This window comes from Pan paniscus, chromosome 14, assembly GCF_029289425.2.
Source record: "Pan paniscus chromosome 14, NHGRI_mPanPan1-v2.0_pri, whole genome shotgun sequence".
Classification (NCBI taxonomy): domain Eukaryota; kingdom Metazoa; phylum Chordata; class Mammalia; order Primates; family Hominidae; genus Pan; species Pan paniscus.
Genome location: NC_073263.2, coordinates 108,643,409 through 108,662,115, shown reverse-complemented (window position 1 = coordinate 108,662,115; position 18,707 = coordinate 108,643,409). Strand labels below are relative to the sequence as shown.

Sequence of the window (18,707 nt, the reverse complement as noted above, 5' to 3'; positions counted from 1 at the left end):
TAAATCAAAATGACCCGATCACCCATTGGACATATAGATGGTTTTGCCCATTCTCCCAGAGAGGGGGAGAGAAGACTTGATGAGGCTTCTGAGAGGAAACGATGATAACATGGTTCCTAGAGCTATGACGTTATGATGTGTTGCTTATTTCACTCAGCATAACTAGCTAATGTCAGTTTACGCAGTGCATCAATTGGTCACATTCCTGTGAAAGAAGAAAGGATGACTGCATGTACTTGATCTCCAAGTTGATCCGGAACCTCAAGTTCTGATTTTGACTTAATGAAATCTTCTATTCTGTATTCCCAACAACCCAGAACTTTCATGGTATGACTGGCAGGAATATAAAAGAACAACTTGAGGAATCTAACAATACTGGTTTGAGACCATGGGTGACTCTTTATCCAATTGTATTGACTTGATTTTCCTTTAAATAAATGTCTAATTGCCTGTCAGATTTTGTGGGTTAGAATGTTAAAGCAACAGCTTCACTCTACTATGTCACAAATGTATTTCCTTCCTGCTGACACTCTACTTCCTTCTTCCTACAGGGCTTTATGAAACCTTTCTAACCAATGATGAACCAGAATGCTGTGACGTCAGGAGAGAAGAAAAATCAAATAACCCATCCAAAGGGACCGTAGAGAAAAGTGGCTCCTGTCACAGGACATCGCTCACAGTGTCATCAGCAACAAGACTGTGCAACAGCAGACTCAAGCTGTGTGTTCTTGTACTGATTCTCTTACACACAGTGCTCACAGCCTCGGCAGCACAGAACACAGCCGGACTGAGCTTTGGAGGCATCAACACGCTGGAAGAAAACTCAACCAATGAGGAGTAACGGAAGGACGAGTGTCACCACAGCAGCAGCTGGCCCGCCGTGAAAAATGGCAACTGCTGTCTCATGTAACAGAAACTGGGTGCTTTTACCCTCGAATTACTTATTGCAAGGCCTTTAGGGTAAAATTTAAACAGATGGGCCTGAATCCAAACAAGGACACAACCACAGCTTTTTATTGACTAAAAGGCTGGAAAGTGACTTTAAATTTCTCACACCATTTTATACACTGTGTTTTAATGTTTGGAGGTTTTATTTGCTTTCGTTTTGGTTTGGGATTATTTGTTTGTTTATTTTTTGCACTTGTTAATACAGGATTTATTTTGGGGGTTGGTTTCTCAGAGGTAAACTAAGTCTTTTCACTGTCTCTATCTCTCTATATATTTCTAGTCATTGTGTGTGTTCATCAGATAGTTCTGTCTTTATGTCCTGTCAGCTTCTATTAGAGGAATGATTGCTATGACCTCATGGTATAGCAAAAAACAACAACAAAAAAAGAATAAAAAATAAAAAAGACAAAAAAAAGAAAACAACAAAAAATAAAAATAAAAAAAATCCCTAAGTCTCCCTTCTACCCACAGAACCAACACCCTTCCCGGCCTTTCCTTTCCCTCGCCCTCTTCTCGTCCCCTAAGCAAACAACATCCGCTTGCTTCTGTCTGTGTAACCACAGTGAATGGGTGTGCACGCTTGGTGGGCCTCTGAGCCCCTGTTGCACAAACCTGAAACAGAGCAGAGCCAAGGGGGCCTGACAGGAGTTCCTTTTTAGCTGAACAAACAAGTGCTCTCCATAATAGGTGGAATCAGACAGTTAACACATTTTTATGTTGAAAACAAAATAAAAGGAAAAAAAAAAAAAACTATCATGAACTGTATTGCTCCAGTTCCCATCCCCAAGTGGCCCAGCCCTTTCCTGCTGGTCCAGTTGGACAGGAGCAGCTATCTAGAATCAGGATGCGGGGAGTGAGGAAGTTTTTCCTTTGACAATGAAGGTGGGCTTTCATTGTGATTTTTGTTCTGTTGCAGTAATATAGGAGCACATTTTGGCCATTGTAATTACAGGGAACAAAGGGATTGCGGACACATATCTGGACTTCTTTTCCTCCCTTATTGTTGTGGAAGAGACACTAGAAATGCTCAAACACCTGCAATATACAGAATATACACAATTTTATTCCAGTATTTCCCTAACATATGGTTTAAAATTATTCCAGGTATACAGTGTATGCAGTTCTGCATTATCACAGAGGAACAACTTCTTTTTTAAAAAATAAATAGGTCAGCCATTTTTATTAACGTGCAAAAACTTTATCACTCTAACATGCTCTAGGTAGTTGAGGAAAAGAGGTCTGATCACTGTTTGTATTTTATTTTCTTTGTGGGAACATTTCACCTGCTGAGTGTACATGAATTTGCTTTCTATAAAAGGCTTTTATGAGTTTACAGTAGAATCAGTGGAAGGAAGAGTTAATAAGGGCTGTTTTTTAAAAAACAAACAAACAAACAAAACAAATAATTAAAAAAAAATTTTACATTCCTTCCTATTCTCTAACTACACTTGGGAAGTGCACTTCAGATAAGTTTGCAGTGTGACTGAGAGATGAAGGAAATCCATAGAAAAGGTCCTCTTAGTGAACAAAATTTAGTTCTTAACTTTATGGCTATGAAATTTCCCCGGGCATTTGTTTTTGTTCAAACAGACTTTAACCTCTGCATCATACTTAACCCTGCGACATGCGTACAGTATGCATATTTTGTTTTGAAAAAAAAATGTTTCGTTCCAGTCTGTTAAGAATATTCAAAAATAATAAAGGTATTGCTTAATAAAATTGCTAGAATTGTTTAGCAGTACATGCACAATGTTTTACTAGATTCTTTGTTTTAATAGTGTTTTGTTGAGACTGAAAATCCTAAAATGGTCTGCGCAAATACAAAAAAAAGAAAACACCAAAAATGCAAAATTCTCCCGTTTTTGTTCCTTTTAAAAAAATTTTTTTTCTGCAAATGCAAATACATTCACATGTGGACAGACACATACACATAGGCATCATATTTTAATGTATGGAAACATGGTGCTTTTCTGGGGACACAAGCTGAGGAAGTGAATGGCTCGGGGGAGACACATTAATTGCATGGAATTGTTGACTGTGAAACACTTGTAGGAATGAGCACTTTGGTATCCCTAACCAGTGGTGGAATACAGATTTCAGTGGCACTGGGGGGGGGGACGAGAAGCAGAGGAATTGAGGCTGCAAGTGATTCCTGAGGAAGAGCTCACAGGGTGATTTTATTCAGATGACCTCTAAGGGAATGGCTAGGAAGGAGTCTGTTCTGACCTTTGTCTACCTCTGCTGTGGTAAGGCCACTCCATGTGCCATCTCACCATCTCTTCAGCGTTCCTCATGCTGCTTCTCCCCGTGCCATAGGCGTTTCCATTCTTGCAGGAAAATGACAATGCAAGTGCAAATTCCACTCACTTTTATTGGTATGACAATACATTATTCTTTCTAAACACTTAGCGAAATGACGAAAAGCAGTATTCCTTAAAATATAGGTTTTCATTTTCTCAATATATTTTGAACTGACTAAAGTTCTTTACAAATACAAGAGGATCAGAAGCTTCCACTTACCGTGTTTTAGCGTTTGTTTGGAGATAATGCCAACCAAAAGGTGGAAAACTAAAACCACCATTGCTTTACATAAAAGGTACACCCTGCCCCCCACCCCCCCAAAAAGACACAGCTTTGAAAGTTGGGAGAAACACTGCAGTCTTCATTGTAAATATAAAGTGATAATTTAGGTGAGGAAGGAACGGTAAGGAGGGAAGGGGAATGAGTCCTTTCTCCCCATCAAGTCAGCCAGCATTGGAATAGTCTCTAATTCTGGCGGAATATTTTCTTTGTCATGTTCATCTATTCTTATTACAGGAGAATGATTTCAGTGCCTAGTATTTATTATTGTAAGTGTGTAACCACTTTCCCACAATACTTCCACTGGACATGTTGAAGCAAAGCAGCTTCTTCTGGGGTCAGGCAGAGGATCCAAATAGGCAACGACTCCTTTCCCAAGCTCAGAAACAATCACTGATGATGCAGATTTCACTACATCCGTTGATTCTTTGTAGTAGTTTTCCTGGCACACACTTGAGCATGCTTAAGGTTGTGCATATGTTCATTTTGAACAAATAAGTTCAGCCCCTGCTCCTTTGTAATCATCATCTTGTTTAGTTTTTCCTGTAGAGGATGTCTACCGTATACTGGCTAATGAACTACAATATTAAAATAATTATTTCTGCAAGCAAGTTGAAAACCAAGAAAACAATATTTGTTTCTTAAATGTATGGCATAGATTTCCCTGTTTATTATTCTTTTTATCTGCAATAGAGAAATTTCAGTTTCTGGAATATGTTGGTACTGCTAAGCTAAATGGCAAATAACATAGAGTTCAATGTCATTCTTTATTGCATTTACATTTGGTGATACGTTATATTGAACTTTTCTTGCATTAAAAAGATAGTATTTTTCCCCTCTCTCACAAGGCAGTAAGTGAAAGTTGTTCTTTTAAATGGCATCATTACAAAAAGTAATTTGGTTTCTTACCAATAAATTGGTACCTTAGGTACTAGAACCTGTAGTCATTAAAACAAAAGAAAATAGGCAGATAGCAGAAACAAAAGAATGACAGGAAAAAAGGAAGGAAAGAGGGGAGTGAGGGAGGGAGGGAAGAAGGGAGGGATAGAGTGAGGGAATGAGGGGGAAAGGAGGTTTCATATGAATGAATAAGTACATACTTTTTTCCGGGGGAAAAAATGTAAATGAAATAAGCAATTGGATGCCAGACCCATGTGCCAAATACCTGAATTGGCATATGGTATTTGATATCTGAACAACATCAAAAACATTAATCAGTCTGAAGCATGATTTACATTCTTTCTCAGTAACAATGACATTTACAATTTTCCTGCTACTCAAAGCATTAAATCAACACAGAACTGAAAGCTGCATTTTGTTTTATTTATTTAGAACTGCAGTCAGGTATTTAATTTCTTTTCTGTGTGTTTTTTGAGATGGCATCTTGCTCTGTTGCTCAAGCTGGAATGCAGCGGCAAGATCTCTGCTCACTGCAACCTCCGCTTCCTGGGTTCAAGCGATTCTCCTGCCTCAAGCCTCTCGAGTAGCTGGGACTACAGGCTTGTGCCACCACGCCTGGCTAATTTGTGTATTTTTAGTAGAGACGTGGTGTCCCCATGTTGGCCAGGCTAGTCTTGAACTCCTGACCTTGGGTGATCCGCCGATTAGGCCTCCCAAAGTGTTGGGATTACAGGCGTGAGATACCACACCCAGCCAGGTATTTAATATCATAAGTATGCATATGCATATATGAGGAGTTAGGGTTATATACTATGGCATATCTTTAGAGAGATATAAAGATATATATACATACACGCGTGCACACACACACACACACACACACATATCGCTTGCAAATAAAACTTCAACCAAAACATTATGTAGTCCATAACAGCACATGTATACCATAATGATGAATGATCCTACTTGTTTGTCAAAGAGCAGCATGGTCATTTAAAAACCATACCTACTTTGACAAGGGAAACAGACTCTCAAAATATCTCCATTAATGAAGAAATCACAATTTTGAAACAGGCAGAATCTCCATCTTCCAAGCTTTAACAATGTTTATAAAAAACCTAATATAGCAGGTAGGTATTGGGTGACAATGAATAAAAAGACTTTCAGTTGGGGGGAAGGAAAATAACTAGGTATAGTTTTCAAGCAATGTCTTCATGACATTTATAAGAACTATCAAACTGCTACAAATTCTAGAAATTCTCCAAATAATGAGAAAATGTATAGATAATCTTCTTAGCCTTGGAATAAAACTTAAGGCATGAAACAAAATATGAACTATGGTTTTTATTCTTGAGATACTGTACTTCAGGGCTATGTTTACCGCAGACAAGACATTCAGATTAAACTCAGAAGAAAATCACCTGGTTATTTTGTCCTGGGTCACACAGGTAGGTAATGCAAATGATGGAACTCAAGCATCTTCTGATTACAAATTACACAAGCTGGCTCTGAGGCACAGTGGGATCCCTAGGTCTCAGACACACTTGAAGAGTTGAATGGGTTTTCTCCATACTCCAAGATATTTGTAAAATTACTCAATCTTAAATGAAAAAATCAAAATGATCAGGAAGATCTAGCAAATGTCTCAGAGTTCGTTTGTCATGTTACATTTTGTTCCATGACTTTGCTGTGTTATTCAATATTTTGGAGGTAAAGGAGAAGAGGGTCTATGGGAATATTTTAATAAAATATAGATTTTTAATTTTTATTTTTAATGTGGAGAAAAGGCACAGGATCTTAGGGCAAAGCCATGGTTTAGGTATGAGCTTTGGCTCCAGGTGACACAGGGAGGTCAATGATGTATTTGTACGTGACACCTCATGCAAGAAGAATACTTCGTGGCAACATTGGAGGCTTAAAAGAGATAAGTAATATAAATGTGCCTGGACAAAACAGGTGCTCAGTAGTAGTTAGTTATCATGACTATTCATTTACAAAGTGAAACTGGATTGGCTTGCTCATAGGGACTGCTCCTGGAAGTTGTTCAGAGTTTCTGAATTTCTTTGGCTTATCTCTTAATTACATTTTTTTTAACAACACCTCACATCCTTAAGCTAGCAGACTGACCATCAATAGATTTTCAATACAGTTTGAAAGTGTTAACATATATTACAGAACTAAAGTGAGCTCTGATGACTTTTAATATAAACAGCGTTGGCTATTTTCGATTTCCACTCCCAAAAGGCTGCTACTGACAAGCAAAAGTTAAAGGCAGCTACACAAATTGAGGTGGTTCTACAAGCAAGTGTAAATTGATCAACAGTGGTAGTAGAAATAATGATGCAACTTCAAAGTGGTTGTTTAAGGCACTCATAGATCAAAAAATATATATAAATATTTAATGCCTCTGAATTCCTTAAAAAAACTATAGTAATTTTAAACACCAAAAGCAATGGCAACAAAAGCCAAAATTGACAAATGGGATCTAATTAAACTAAAGAGCTTCTGCACAGCAAAAGAAACTACCATCAGAGTGAACAGGCAACCTAGAACATCGGAGAAAATTTTCGCAACCTACTCATCTGACAAAGGGCTAATATCCAGAATCTACAATGAACGCAAACAAATTTACAAGAAAAAAACAAACAACCCCATCAAAAAGTGGGCGAAGGACATGAACAGACACTTCTCAAAAGAAGACATTTATGCAGCCAAAAAACACATGAAAAAATGCTCATCATCACTGGCCATCAGGGAAATGCAAATCAAAACCACTATGAGATATCATCTCACACCAGTTAGAATGGCAATCATTAAAAAGTCAGGAAACAACAGGTGCTGGAGAGGATGTGGAGAAATAGGAACACTTTTACACTGTTGGTGGGACTGTAAACTAGTTCAACCATTGTGGAAGTCAGTGTGGCGATTCCTCAGGGATCTAGAACTGGAAATACCATTTGACCCAGCCATCCCATTACTGGGTATATACCCAAATGACTATAAATCATGCTGCTATAAAGACACATGCACACGTATGTTTATTGCGGCATTATTCACAATAGCAAAGACTTGGAACCAACCCAAATGTCCAACAATGATAGACTGGATTAAGAAAATGTAAACATGAAAATGTTTAAATTGGAACATTTATTATGAAAATTGATTAAACTGAATTAATATATCTTTTAATTAACACTATAATTATTATAGAATGAAATAACAGTGAAAAAGTTAGAAAACCTGTTCAGTTTTTGATGAAGTATATGGAAATAGATTAAGCAGGGCTCTTGAGTAAATTATTTCATCGATTTGTATCTATTTAGGTAGGTGAGAGGTGCATAGAATCAGTAGCGAGAAGGATCAGTGAAATAAATTTACAACCTCAGTTAAGACCAGGTAATGAGCATTGATCTATGAATACAGACTTTCTTCAGTGACTATTTCCCCTAAAACTCCCAGCTCACCGCAGCACTGCTGCTTCAAGATTCCAGCTATTGGCGTGCTAGCCAAGTAGAAGGTCATTTTTACCGAAACGCAAATTTCAACTTATGGCCATTTTCTACTGACCATTTCACTGCAAAATGGATAAAACAATAGGAAATATAAACTACAGCAAAAGTTAAAGCTCTATATGGACGTTAAAAGAAAATCTCTTGCTTTCTTTTTCTTCCTTTTTCTCTTGTTTTCTTTTTCTACCTTTTTCTCCATATGGCATTTATTTTCATATCATGATAAGCATTCTCATGTTTGCACTTAATTTTCCTTATTTCTATTTTTCTTAGATTTGTTGATGTTGTGTGGCATATTAAAAGTAGGAAGGAATGTATAAACTCATGTATTATTTTTAAGTTGTTTTTCTGAATGTACTCACGTACTTTTTTATGTGAATATGAACACGGAATAAAAGTACTAAAACCAGTTAATTATGAGACACTAAGAATGTGGAAAGGAACATTCCGGAGTATATTAGTAGCTAAAGAAATGCCTTGGATCTTAAATTTCAACTTCTAAAATTATTAAAATACAAATATTAAAAAGATATAGAGGCCACTGCTAAAGTTTGTTTATGCCTTATTTCTTCGGTTGCCTAGATTATTCATTTTAGGTGAATTTGCTTTTTCTGTCACCGTGGTTATGTTAACCCAACTGATTCATCCAAAACGGAATTGGCTAAACCCCTTTATGCACATATTTATATTAGGGCTGATCATTTTGCTCATTGAGTTTCAAAAAATTATCCAGAGGACTGCGAAGTTTTCATCGCTTTACTTAATTTCTTTTTCGCTTGTGTCATTTTTATTTCTTACTCTTGACTATATCTCTATACGGTTTGAAGTAACAGGGCAGAAAGTTAAGCTAATAATTTCTGCTGATTTGATGATTCATCAGTTTGACAAAAAGACCAGTGGGCCACCATTAGGAACTGACGGCAACTGAAATGACATGGCTTAGTCTTGCTGGAATCTTAGCTTGAAAGTTGAACATCTACTCCACAATGCCACGAGATCAGTTCATGATATCATTTGCTGAAGCACTTGCCAAGAATTTCATTATTTAGAAAAAGCAGAATTAACATTTTTATCTATTATTTTTCTTTTCTTTCTTTAATCTGAAAGGCATTCAGAGGCTGTCAGTAAATAAAATCTATCAGGAACAAAATCATTTTCAAAATTTTTAAACATGATTTATTCTTGATGCAAATCTTATTGTTCTACAATTCTATGCAAGTCAAGTTGAGCTAAAGCATTTTTCTTTAATTCAATTTTCTTTCTTCTGAAATGTGATACAGTAAAATCAGGTTTTGAATATGTACAAACACATCAGGATGATTATTATACTTACATAAGTAAAATATATGTAAAATATTCTCATATCTTTACCATATTTAGAGTCTAATATTTGTTAGATTTTTTGTGTGTGCATTTTTCCTTTCCCCTTCAGAAAACATAGTTTTTTATTTAATTCATGTGATTTTTCTATAGCTTTCTGGGTCTCATCAAATTTCACATGAAACTATGCAGAGTCATATTTATGTTAAGGAAGACATGCAATTAAAACCCTACCCATTTGTTTTGTTAGTCCCAACACGTATCAAACAAAAAACTTATGTTGTTAGATGTAGATTTGATTATCTCCCTTTATTTATTTGGGTCTCTCTCTCTCCCCGCCCCACCGTCTCTCTCACTCTCACTCTCTCTCTCTCACTTTCTCTCTGATCTCTTTTCCTTTCAACTCAGCTTGCAGGAATGGATCTCATTTGAAATGAGCTGCACTGGTGTCAGCATGGTTGTTTAACCATGTAAACTATCTCATGATGCTTAGAATTGAAGAGAAGCTTAAACGATTGTGTCAGAAAAATATCTTAAAATACACAAAACACATTAAATATATTATTAGAAAAAGTTTAGCTGTGCAACAAAGACCTTTAATTTCAACTAAAAGCTGATGCAGTAATGTATTACAATGACCCAAAAAGAAATATTCTTTTCAAAATGACTTAGGGAAGCTATCAGAGTTTGTGGGAAAAACGCTAAGGTAATACTTTCCTAAGAACAAATGTAAAGCTGCAAACAATGACTTTGAATTTTTCAAGATTAGCAGTTTGGAATTACATGTATTTTAACAAAATATAGAAAATTTACTTTCAAATCTTGGCTTTAAAAAAATCGTGTTTCAGGCCGGGCGCGGTGGCTCATGCCTGTAATCCCAGCACTTTGGGAGTCTGAGGAGGGCGGATCACAAGGTCAGGAGACTGAGACCATCCTGGCTAACACGGTGAAACCCCGTCTTTACTAAAAATACAAAAAATTAGCCGAGCGTGGTGGCGGGTGCCCGTAGTCCCAGCTACTCGGGAGGCTGAGGCAGGAGAATGGCGTGAACCCGGGAGGCAGAGCTTGCAGTAAGCCAAGATCACACCACTGCACTCCAATCTGGGCAACAGAGCGAGACTCCGTCTCAAAAAAAAAAAAATCATGTTTCAACTGAAATGGATATTTATTATCTGCAAAAGTCCATTTTGTTGCATATATTGTTTAAAATAATTCTTAAGAAATTGTTACCTTTCTATTTCTATGGAGAGCTAACACCTTAATACAAGTCTAGCCCCCTTTTCCAAGACACAACATCCCCCACAATGCCACTGAGTTTGTGTTTACCTGAATACTTTCAAACGACAGTTGATCCTTGAATAACATGGGTTTGAACTGCATGAGTCCTCTTCTATGAAGATTTTCTTTACCTCTGCCATCCCTGAGACAGCAAAACCAACCCCTCCTCATCTTCCTCCTTCAAAGCCTACTCAACATTTGAAGATGATGAAGACGAAGGCCTTCACGATGACTTCATATGACTTTCCCCTAATAAATAGTAAATATACTTTTCCTTCCTTATGATTTTTTTCATACCATTTTCTCTTCTCTAGCTTACTTTATTGTGAGAACACAATTTATAAGCACATAAAAGGCAGTATAGCAAGATCCCATCTCTAAAAATAAAAATTAAAAAAAAAATTATTAGCCTGGCAGAGGGGCAGGCACCTGTGGTCCCAGCTAACAGAGAGGCTGAGGTGGGAAGATTCCTTGAGCCCAGAAGTCTGAGATTGCAGTGATGGCACCACTGCACTCCAGCCTAGGTGACCGTATGTCTTCATTGATTATTTCTGTTATCAGTAAGGCATCTAGTCAACAGCAGGCTATTAGTGGTTAAGTTTTGGGGGAGTCAAAATTATACATGAATTTTCAACTGTTCAAAGGTCAGAGCCCCTAACTCCCAGATTTTTCAAGGACTATCTGTATATACAATTGTAGCACTGCTGCTATAAATGTGCAGATATATTTTAAATGATCTAAGGCTAACAAAAACATATTCAGCAGTTTTTTTAATTTTAAGAATAATCTATTCAGAATGTGTATCCCTGTGCAATTAATTACAAATAGCTAAAATCTTGCAAAATATTTAATGTATCAAATCAGCATCCGATTTCATTTATAGAAATAAAAGACTAGTTTTCTCCCTTCTTTTACCCATTAACTTGGCTAATTAATTTTCTATTTTTCCCTCAAACTTTTCTCAAAGGTGGGTATGAAGGGAAAACTTGTTTTTGTGACACTAGAGAGAAATTGATGAAGCCTGGGCACAACGTTATTTGTCTCCCTGTCACAAAGTTACAGGTGAGCTGGCCATTCATCACCTGGTACACAGCACACCTCATCTTGACCAAAGAGCACCTTTCTTCATCAGAGAAGCTGTGCTATTGAGAGCACTGGGAACCAGGTCTGAATTGGAACAAGAGGCAGAAAAGCAGAATGATGTTTCTTTCTAAAATCATATAATAAATACCAATAAAATTTCTGAATAGCAGTAACGTGTCTTTTGTTATTCAAAGTAGTATTATATAGCTTTTCCTCTTCATTTTATTGAAAGTTTCAGGAAGGGGGAATGTACTAAAGCTTAAAATTAATACCTAATGCTTTTCATCTTGAGAACAGTATGTACATCTTGCACAACTATATTTTAGTTTGTATAAAATAGACATATAAATTACCTGCATTCATGGCTTTCATTCATTTATCTGAATAAACTTACTGAGCAGCCTCTATGTTCCTGGGACTGGGCAAGGCATTGGAGAAATAGATACAAAAGACCTATTTTTGGAATTCCAGGGGTTCTTAAACCACTGTGGAAAAAGGGCATACGATTACAATGCATGTTATGTAAAAAATATGGCAAAGTTAGAGTACACTGGAAGGATTTAACTCCTATTGACAGAAGTTAGTTGCACAAATAGAGTGGCATTTTAAATTTAATAATCAGATCTAAATTCAGCCAGCAAAAGACACAGAAATTTTGTCATGTGCAAAGATGGGAAATATCAGAATAGAAAGTTGGGGGAAGAGTCACTTTATAAAACAAATGATTACCTTTAGATTGAAAGAAAGTCATGACCCCTATTGAAAACAGACAGACAAATGTCGGTATAGGATCTGTTGAGGAACAGAGGGAGTAACAGTGGGGAATGCCTCAATGCTATTTTGCCTTTCAGCAGAGATGGGCAGAAGAGATTTGAAAAAGGGTTCATTTTTATTGATGTATGTAGGTATTTGTATACGTGTGTATGTGAGCTCACCCAGACATGTATGTATGTGTATTAATAACCCACTGACCTCAAAGTAAGAGAGAAGTAGGATTTACCCAGTATTTACCCAAGAATCCCCGTCATCCTTATCCCAGGATTCTGCTGTCAGCAAACCAGGCTTTTTAACACTCTCCAATCATGAGGTATTTAGAGAGCTCCATGATTTGTTTTGTATTTAATGCTGCAATAACCATTCTCAGATAAACATGTTTGAGGGCTTCTTGAGATACATTTTTCTAAGGAAAGTTTATGGGTTAATAGAGCTTTAATTGTTTTGGGTATATATTTCCAATTTTCCCTACCAACATTTCTGCAAAATGCACAGAGCAATCCAGCTGTACACATGCATGCCTGCTGCATTTTCATAGAAAGTTCTTTCTACCATGAAAACATACCTTTTACTCAGTTCTCTGAACTGTGGATTTCACGTCAGGAGAGTAAAAATGTGGGTAGTTATGTTCTTGGTTTTCTTTGGGAGTGGGTTCTTGAGGAAAGAGATGACAAACAAGAATAGGCAACTTCAGGTCTCCAAACCACAGAATTGGCAAATATAGCTAAACCGGAAGAGGACAGTCATTTTCAAGTGCTGTGTTTTTTTAAAATATCAGGTAATTTTTAAAATCTACGTTTAATATAACTTTATCAGCAATCAAAAAAAAAACTGGTCAACTTGAATGATCTTAGTCGTCTTTTCTATGAGGATCTCTTCTTGATGTAAAATATCTAAAGGCCCTGTTCACACCTTAGGACACCAGTTAGCATTCGTTTCTGTTGATCAAGAAATATATATACAGATGCTCTTTGACTTACAATGAGGCGCCATCCTGATAAACCCATAATAAGTTGAAAATATTCCAAGTAAAACGTGCATTTGGTACAAGTACACCTAACCTACTGAACATCATAGTTAGTCCTGCCTACCTGAAACGTGCTTGGAACACTTACATTAGCCTACAGTTGAGCAAAATCATCTCACACAAAACCAATTTTTTTTTTTGAGATGTAGTTTCACTCTTATTGCCCAGGCTAGAGTGCAGTGGCACAATCTCAGCTCCCTGCAACCTCTGCCTCCTGAGTTCAAGTGATTCTCCTGCCTCAACCTCCCAAATAGCTGGGATTACAGGCATGTGCCACCACACCCAGCTAATTCTGTATTTTTAGTAGAGATGGGGTTTCACCGTGTCTGTCAGACAAAATCTATTTTATAGTGAAGTGTCGAATATCTCATTTAATTTATTGATGTTCTACTGAGTGTATATCACTTTTAAACCATCGAAAAGTTTAAAATCGTTAAGTCAAACATCATCTGTCAAACCATTATAGTTGAGGACCGTCTCTAATCTGTAATATGAAACATTACATTACATATTTATGTATCATATAATACTTCAATTATATAAAATGAATTTACATATGAATCAAAATAGTATCCACACATATTTAATGATATATGTACATATATTTCATTTTGCATAGTGTAGACCCCTAGAAATTAGGTCATTGTCTGCCTACTCCAAATATCATCTAAATACCATCCAAAGGTTGAAAACTAGTTCCTCAATTATGTTAACATTTTAGTGGAAACATTAAAATGGTAGTAACCATAAGCTTGCCATTAATCCAGTAATGACATCAGATTTTTGAAGATTTATGTTCAATTTCAGACTTCATATTTTAAAAGATATGAGCTATGAGAACATGACAATGATTAAAGCTTTACAAAATAAAATATCTGGGGAGAAAGGAATAATATTGGGATATATTACTGAGAAGGAAAAGAAGGTGAAAGAGGGACAACTTATTTTTCAGGCATCTGTCAGAGCCAAGAACTTTGGATAAATTATTTCTGGCTCTCACAACAAACTTGCATAAAATGTTTTTTAATTCTAAATTTTTGGAGGAGATACAAATCTCTGAGAGAGTATGAAAATGAGTCAAAGTCACATAAATCGGGAACATCTGTTCTTGATCTCAAACCCCTATTTTTCTAGTGCCAGGACCATGTTCTTTCAATAACAACACACTTAATACAATCCTGCTCTCCTAATCAGGAAAGAGTCAAGGGTCTATAAAATCATTTAAAATTCAAGATTTAGCCTTAATTAGTAAAAAGAAATTGCAAATTTAATTGTCAGAAATGTGGAAGAAATGCAATAACATTGTCTAGGTTTATATTCCTCAAACCTTTGGTCTCAGAATAAAGGGTTAGGTTCCGTATTGGTTAAGGATGATCATATCACATTTATATAAAATCGCTAACAAAATCAGTCAATATTAACTGAAAAGTGGTGTTCAGGACAATGGTCAAGATGAATAATAGACACTAACTCCTATTTTGACAAGTTTATAAATTAGTTAAGGATACAGGCACATGGCTTAAAGACAATTGGCAACACACTTTTCATCGCATGTTCTCATTCTGTTGTCGGCAAATAACAAATTACCTTTGTGTCCAATGATTTAGTGATGGGAAATCATTCTCTTAAACTTGATAAAGAAGATTACTGTTCTCCAGAAAAAAATATTTCAAGAGAGAGAATACCAGTGATGTAATGAGAACTTAAATATAAGGAATGCCTCATTATAAACATAGTATTATATCCAGCTCAGTGTCAACAATGGTAATTCGTGGAGGAGGTTAGCAATTCTCCATGAACTCGACCCAATGTCATAAACACTCATTTCTCAAGAAAACATTTAATTTAAGGAACCCTCAGTCTGCTTTTTAGCAAGATATGTAGTTTGAATAATAATATTCTGGTTTGAACTGTTTTAAACTTAGGCACACTGGGTAGTTGGCCTCTCCATGACCAACTGGCTTTAGGCATTGTGCTCACTTTCTGTGAGATGGCAGTAAGGGATAAAACTGCATCCTGCCAGCATACAGAGGATTCTGGATATCATGGGCTATCCTGGCTTTTAGCCTGCTTTCTGGAGATAAGCCAAAAATAAGTATCTTTATAAGGCCTGCTAGGTTTTATGTGCAGAAATTCTAAATAATTTTCATTATGAAATATAGTAAGGAGAGGCCGGGCATGGTGGCTCACGCCTGTAATCTCAGCATTTTGGGAGGCCAAGGTGGGTGGATCATGTGAGGTCAGGAGTTCGAGACCAGCCTGGCCAACATGGCAAAACCCCATCTCTACTGAAAATAAAAAAAAATTAGCTGAACACAGAGGCAGGTGCCTGTAGTTCCAGCTGTTCGGGAGACTGAGGCTAGAGAATTGCTTGAAACTGGGAGGTGGAGGTTGCAGTGAGCTGAGATGGCATCATTATGCTCCAGCCTGGGTGACAGAGTGAGACTCTATCTCAAAAATGAAAAGAGAGAGAGAGAAAGAAAGAAAGAGAAAGAAAGAAAGAAAGAAAGAAAGAAAGAAAGAAAGAAAGAAGGAAGAAAGAAAGAAAGAAAGAAGGAAAGAAAGAAAAGAAAGAAAAAAAGAAGAAAGAAAGTGTTAAACGAATAAACTTGTATTTAGATTGTCTAGGATTATCTATATAAGGTCAAACTCAATTTCCAGATTAATATTAATCTATTCCCACTTAATAAAATGTCTCTATTTCTATATACACTTAAGAGACCAGGGATTTTGCTGATGGTAATTTAAATTTATATAGTGAGGTTTACATTTTGAAATTAATAACAATTTTTTATTAGCATTAGAGACTTAATTATTTAAAGCAATCTTACCTGCCTACCATATCAGTAGCTAACTGCTGCCTACCACAGCAGTCACACAACAGCATGAGCACAAAATGTTTACAGTTACCACGTCCCTGCCCAGACGGTATCCAAAAATTACACTGGCACTACAGCTAAATAAACCCATGTAAAACATACACTATAAAAGAATGTAGACATAGATCACATTTTTATGGAAAGTAAAACATTGCCTAATTTTAGATAACAAAAGGAAAATTGTTATCTACACAATAAATGAATTAAAATTCTCATTTGTCATAAAACAGAAAGGAGAGAAAATCAGGTCACTTGTTTACTAGTCAAAATTATCAGAATTCACCCAAATATGTAGTGTGATACTTCTAAATATAATAATATAGAGAGAAATATGAGCCAATTACAATCATTTTTATTTAGAGTACTAGTTATTTTAATGAAATTTATTTATTGATAATGGAAAACTTTTTATTTTTTATTTTATGTTACTTCAAAATAATTATTAACTTATGGAATAGCTTCAAGAACAGTACAATAGACTTTTTCCTGTTTTCCCAAACCATATTATAATAAATTGTCAACCTGAAGCCTGATCATTCAGAATATCTTAAGTATACATTTCATAAAATAAAAGCATTCTCCTTTATATCTATGATACAATATTAAAAAACAGAAAGTTATACTGATATTACTACCATCTAGTCCTCAGATCCTATCTAACTTTCACTCATTATCCCAAAAAATAACCTTGAGAGCAAAAGAACCCAATTTATAATTACATGTTGCATTGAGTTGCCTTGTCTCTTCTGTCTCCTTCAGTCTGAAACAGTTCCTCAGTGTGTATTTTACTTTAATAGCCTGGAAACTTTGGATGGTTACAGGCCAGTTACATTTTAGAAAGCCTCCTGATTTGACTTTGTCTGATATTTCCATATTATTAGCTTGAGGTTACACATCTTTGCTAAAATATCAGAAATGTTTACCCTATCATGTAAAACATTATTTTACCCTGTTCCAGTAATGATGACCTTCACTTTAATTGCATGAATGAAGTGGTAGCCTCATGCCTGGGGATACCACACACACACACACACACACACACACACACACACACACACAGAAAAACCAAAATAACACCAAATGAAGAAAATAGTCTTGAGAGCAGCCAGAGACAAGAGCAAAACAACCCATTATATACAGAGGACAATCATGCAAAGAACAGAGAACAGCTGGTTGAAAACTATGGGCACCAAAACAATACCTTCAAAATTCTGACAAAAAACAAACCGTGTCCCTCACAAATTCTATAACCAGTAAAAATATGTTTCAAGAATTAAAGTGAAACAAAAACATTTTCAGTGGAAGTCTAGAGAATTTACACAACTCAGACCTGCACAACAATAAAAACATGTGAAAGGAAGTTTTTTAGACTGAAGAAAAATGGTACCAGAGGGAAATGGAAATCTTCAGAAATTAGTGAGGAGCATTGGAATAGGTAAAAGATATTTTTTCTTAGTTTATTTCAAATAAATATTACTGTTGAAAACAAAAAGTATAACACTGTTTTGGGAGGTTTCTCAAACAAATCAGTAATACTATGTTCAGCAAAACTGACCCTCAAAATAAAGGAGAAATAGAGACTTTTCCAGTAAAACAAAAGCTACCCAGATAAAGAAAATCTGAGAGTTCATCACCACTACACCTGTTTTAAAAAAATGTAATGAAAGTCTTGGAAGTTTAAATGAAAGGATGCTCAAGAGTAAAACGAGTGAAAGCATATAAAAATACAAAGAGAGTGAAAGCATATAAAAATATACAGCTCTTATAAAGATAAATCTATTAAAAGTTACAGAATCTTGTAATACTGTACTGATGGTTCATAAATCACTTTCAATTTTGGAATGGAATTTAAAAGATAAAACATAAAATATAACTATAAAACTATGTTAATGATTACAAAATATAAAACAGCAAGAGTAAGTCCTTCAATATTAATAGCTAAATGTAAATTAGTAATTTAATGTAAATGAATTAAGACCCCCAATCAAATGACATAAAATGGATAAACTGACTTAATAACAACAAAAACCCAAAAGTTCCAATTATCTGCTGCCTACAAGAGATTCAGTTTAAATTTAAGGATACACATAGGCTGAATGTGAAAGAAAGTAAAAAGATATTCCATGTAAATGGTTACCAAAAAAGGGAGCAGAAATGGTCACAGACTTGCATCAGATGAAATAGACTTTAGGTCAAAAGGTGTCATAAGAGAAATAGAAGAACATTATGTAGTAATAAAAGGATGAATTCACTAAGCAGATATAATAATTATAAATACATATACTCCTAACATCAGAGCACCAAAATATATGAAGCAAACTTTGACAGAATTGAAGAGAGAAATTGGCAGTAATATAAATCACAGTAGGAAACTACAATATGTTGCTCTCATCAAGGAATAGAACAACC

General features: G+C 35.7%; 1 protein-coding gene across 3 annotated transcripts in view; it reads left to right on the top strand.

Moving 5' to 3' along the window:
* NALF1 (NALCN channel auxiliary factor 1) overlaps positions 1-18,707 on the top strand; it is an 860,129-nt gene that overhangs the window by 691,377 nt on the left and 150,045 nt on the right. The window contains exon 3 of one of the 3 annotated variants that reach the window (XM_003832072.6): positions 552-4,139. The exons of 1 other annotated variant lie outside the window; for it this stretch is intronic. In XM_003832072.6, the coding sequence (XP_003832120.1) occupies positions 552-841 (290 nt within the window). In that variant the 3' untranslated portion in view covers positions 842-4,139. Of the gene's footprint in view, positions 1-551; positions 4,140-18,707 lie in introns of those variants that run through there. One more of the 3 variants, XM_063595861.1, reaches the window with a different exon arrangement.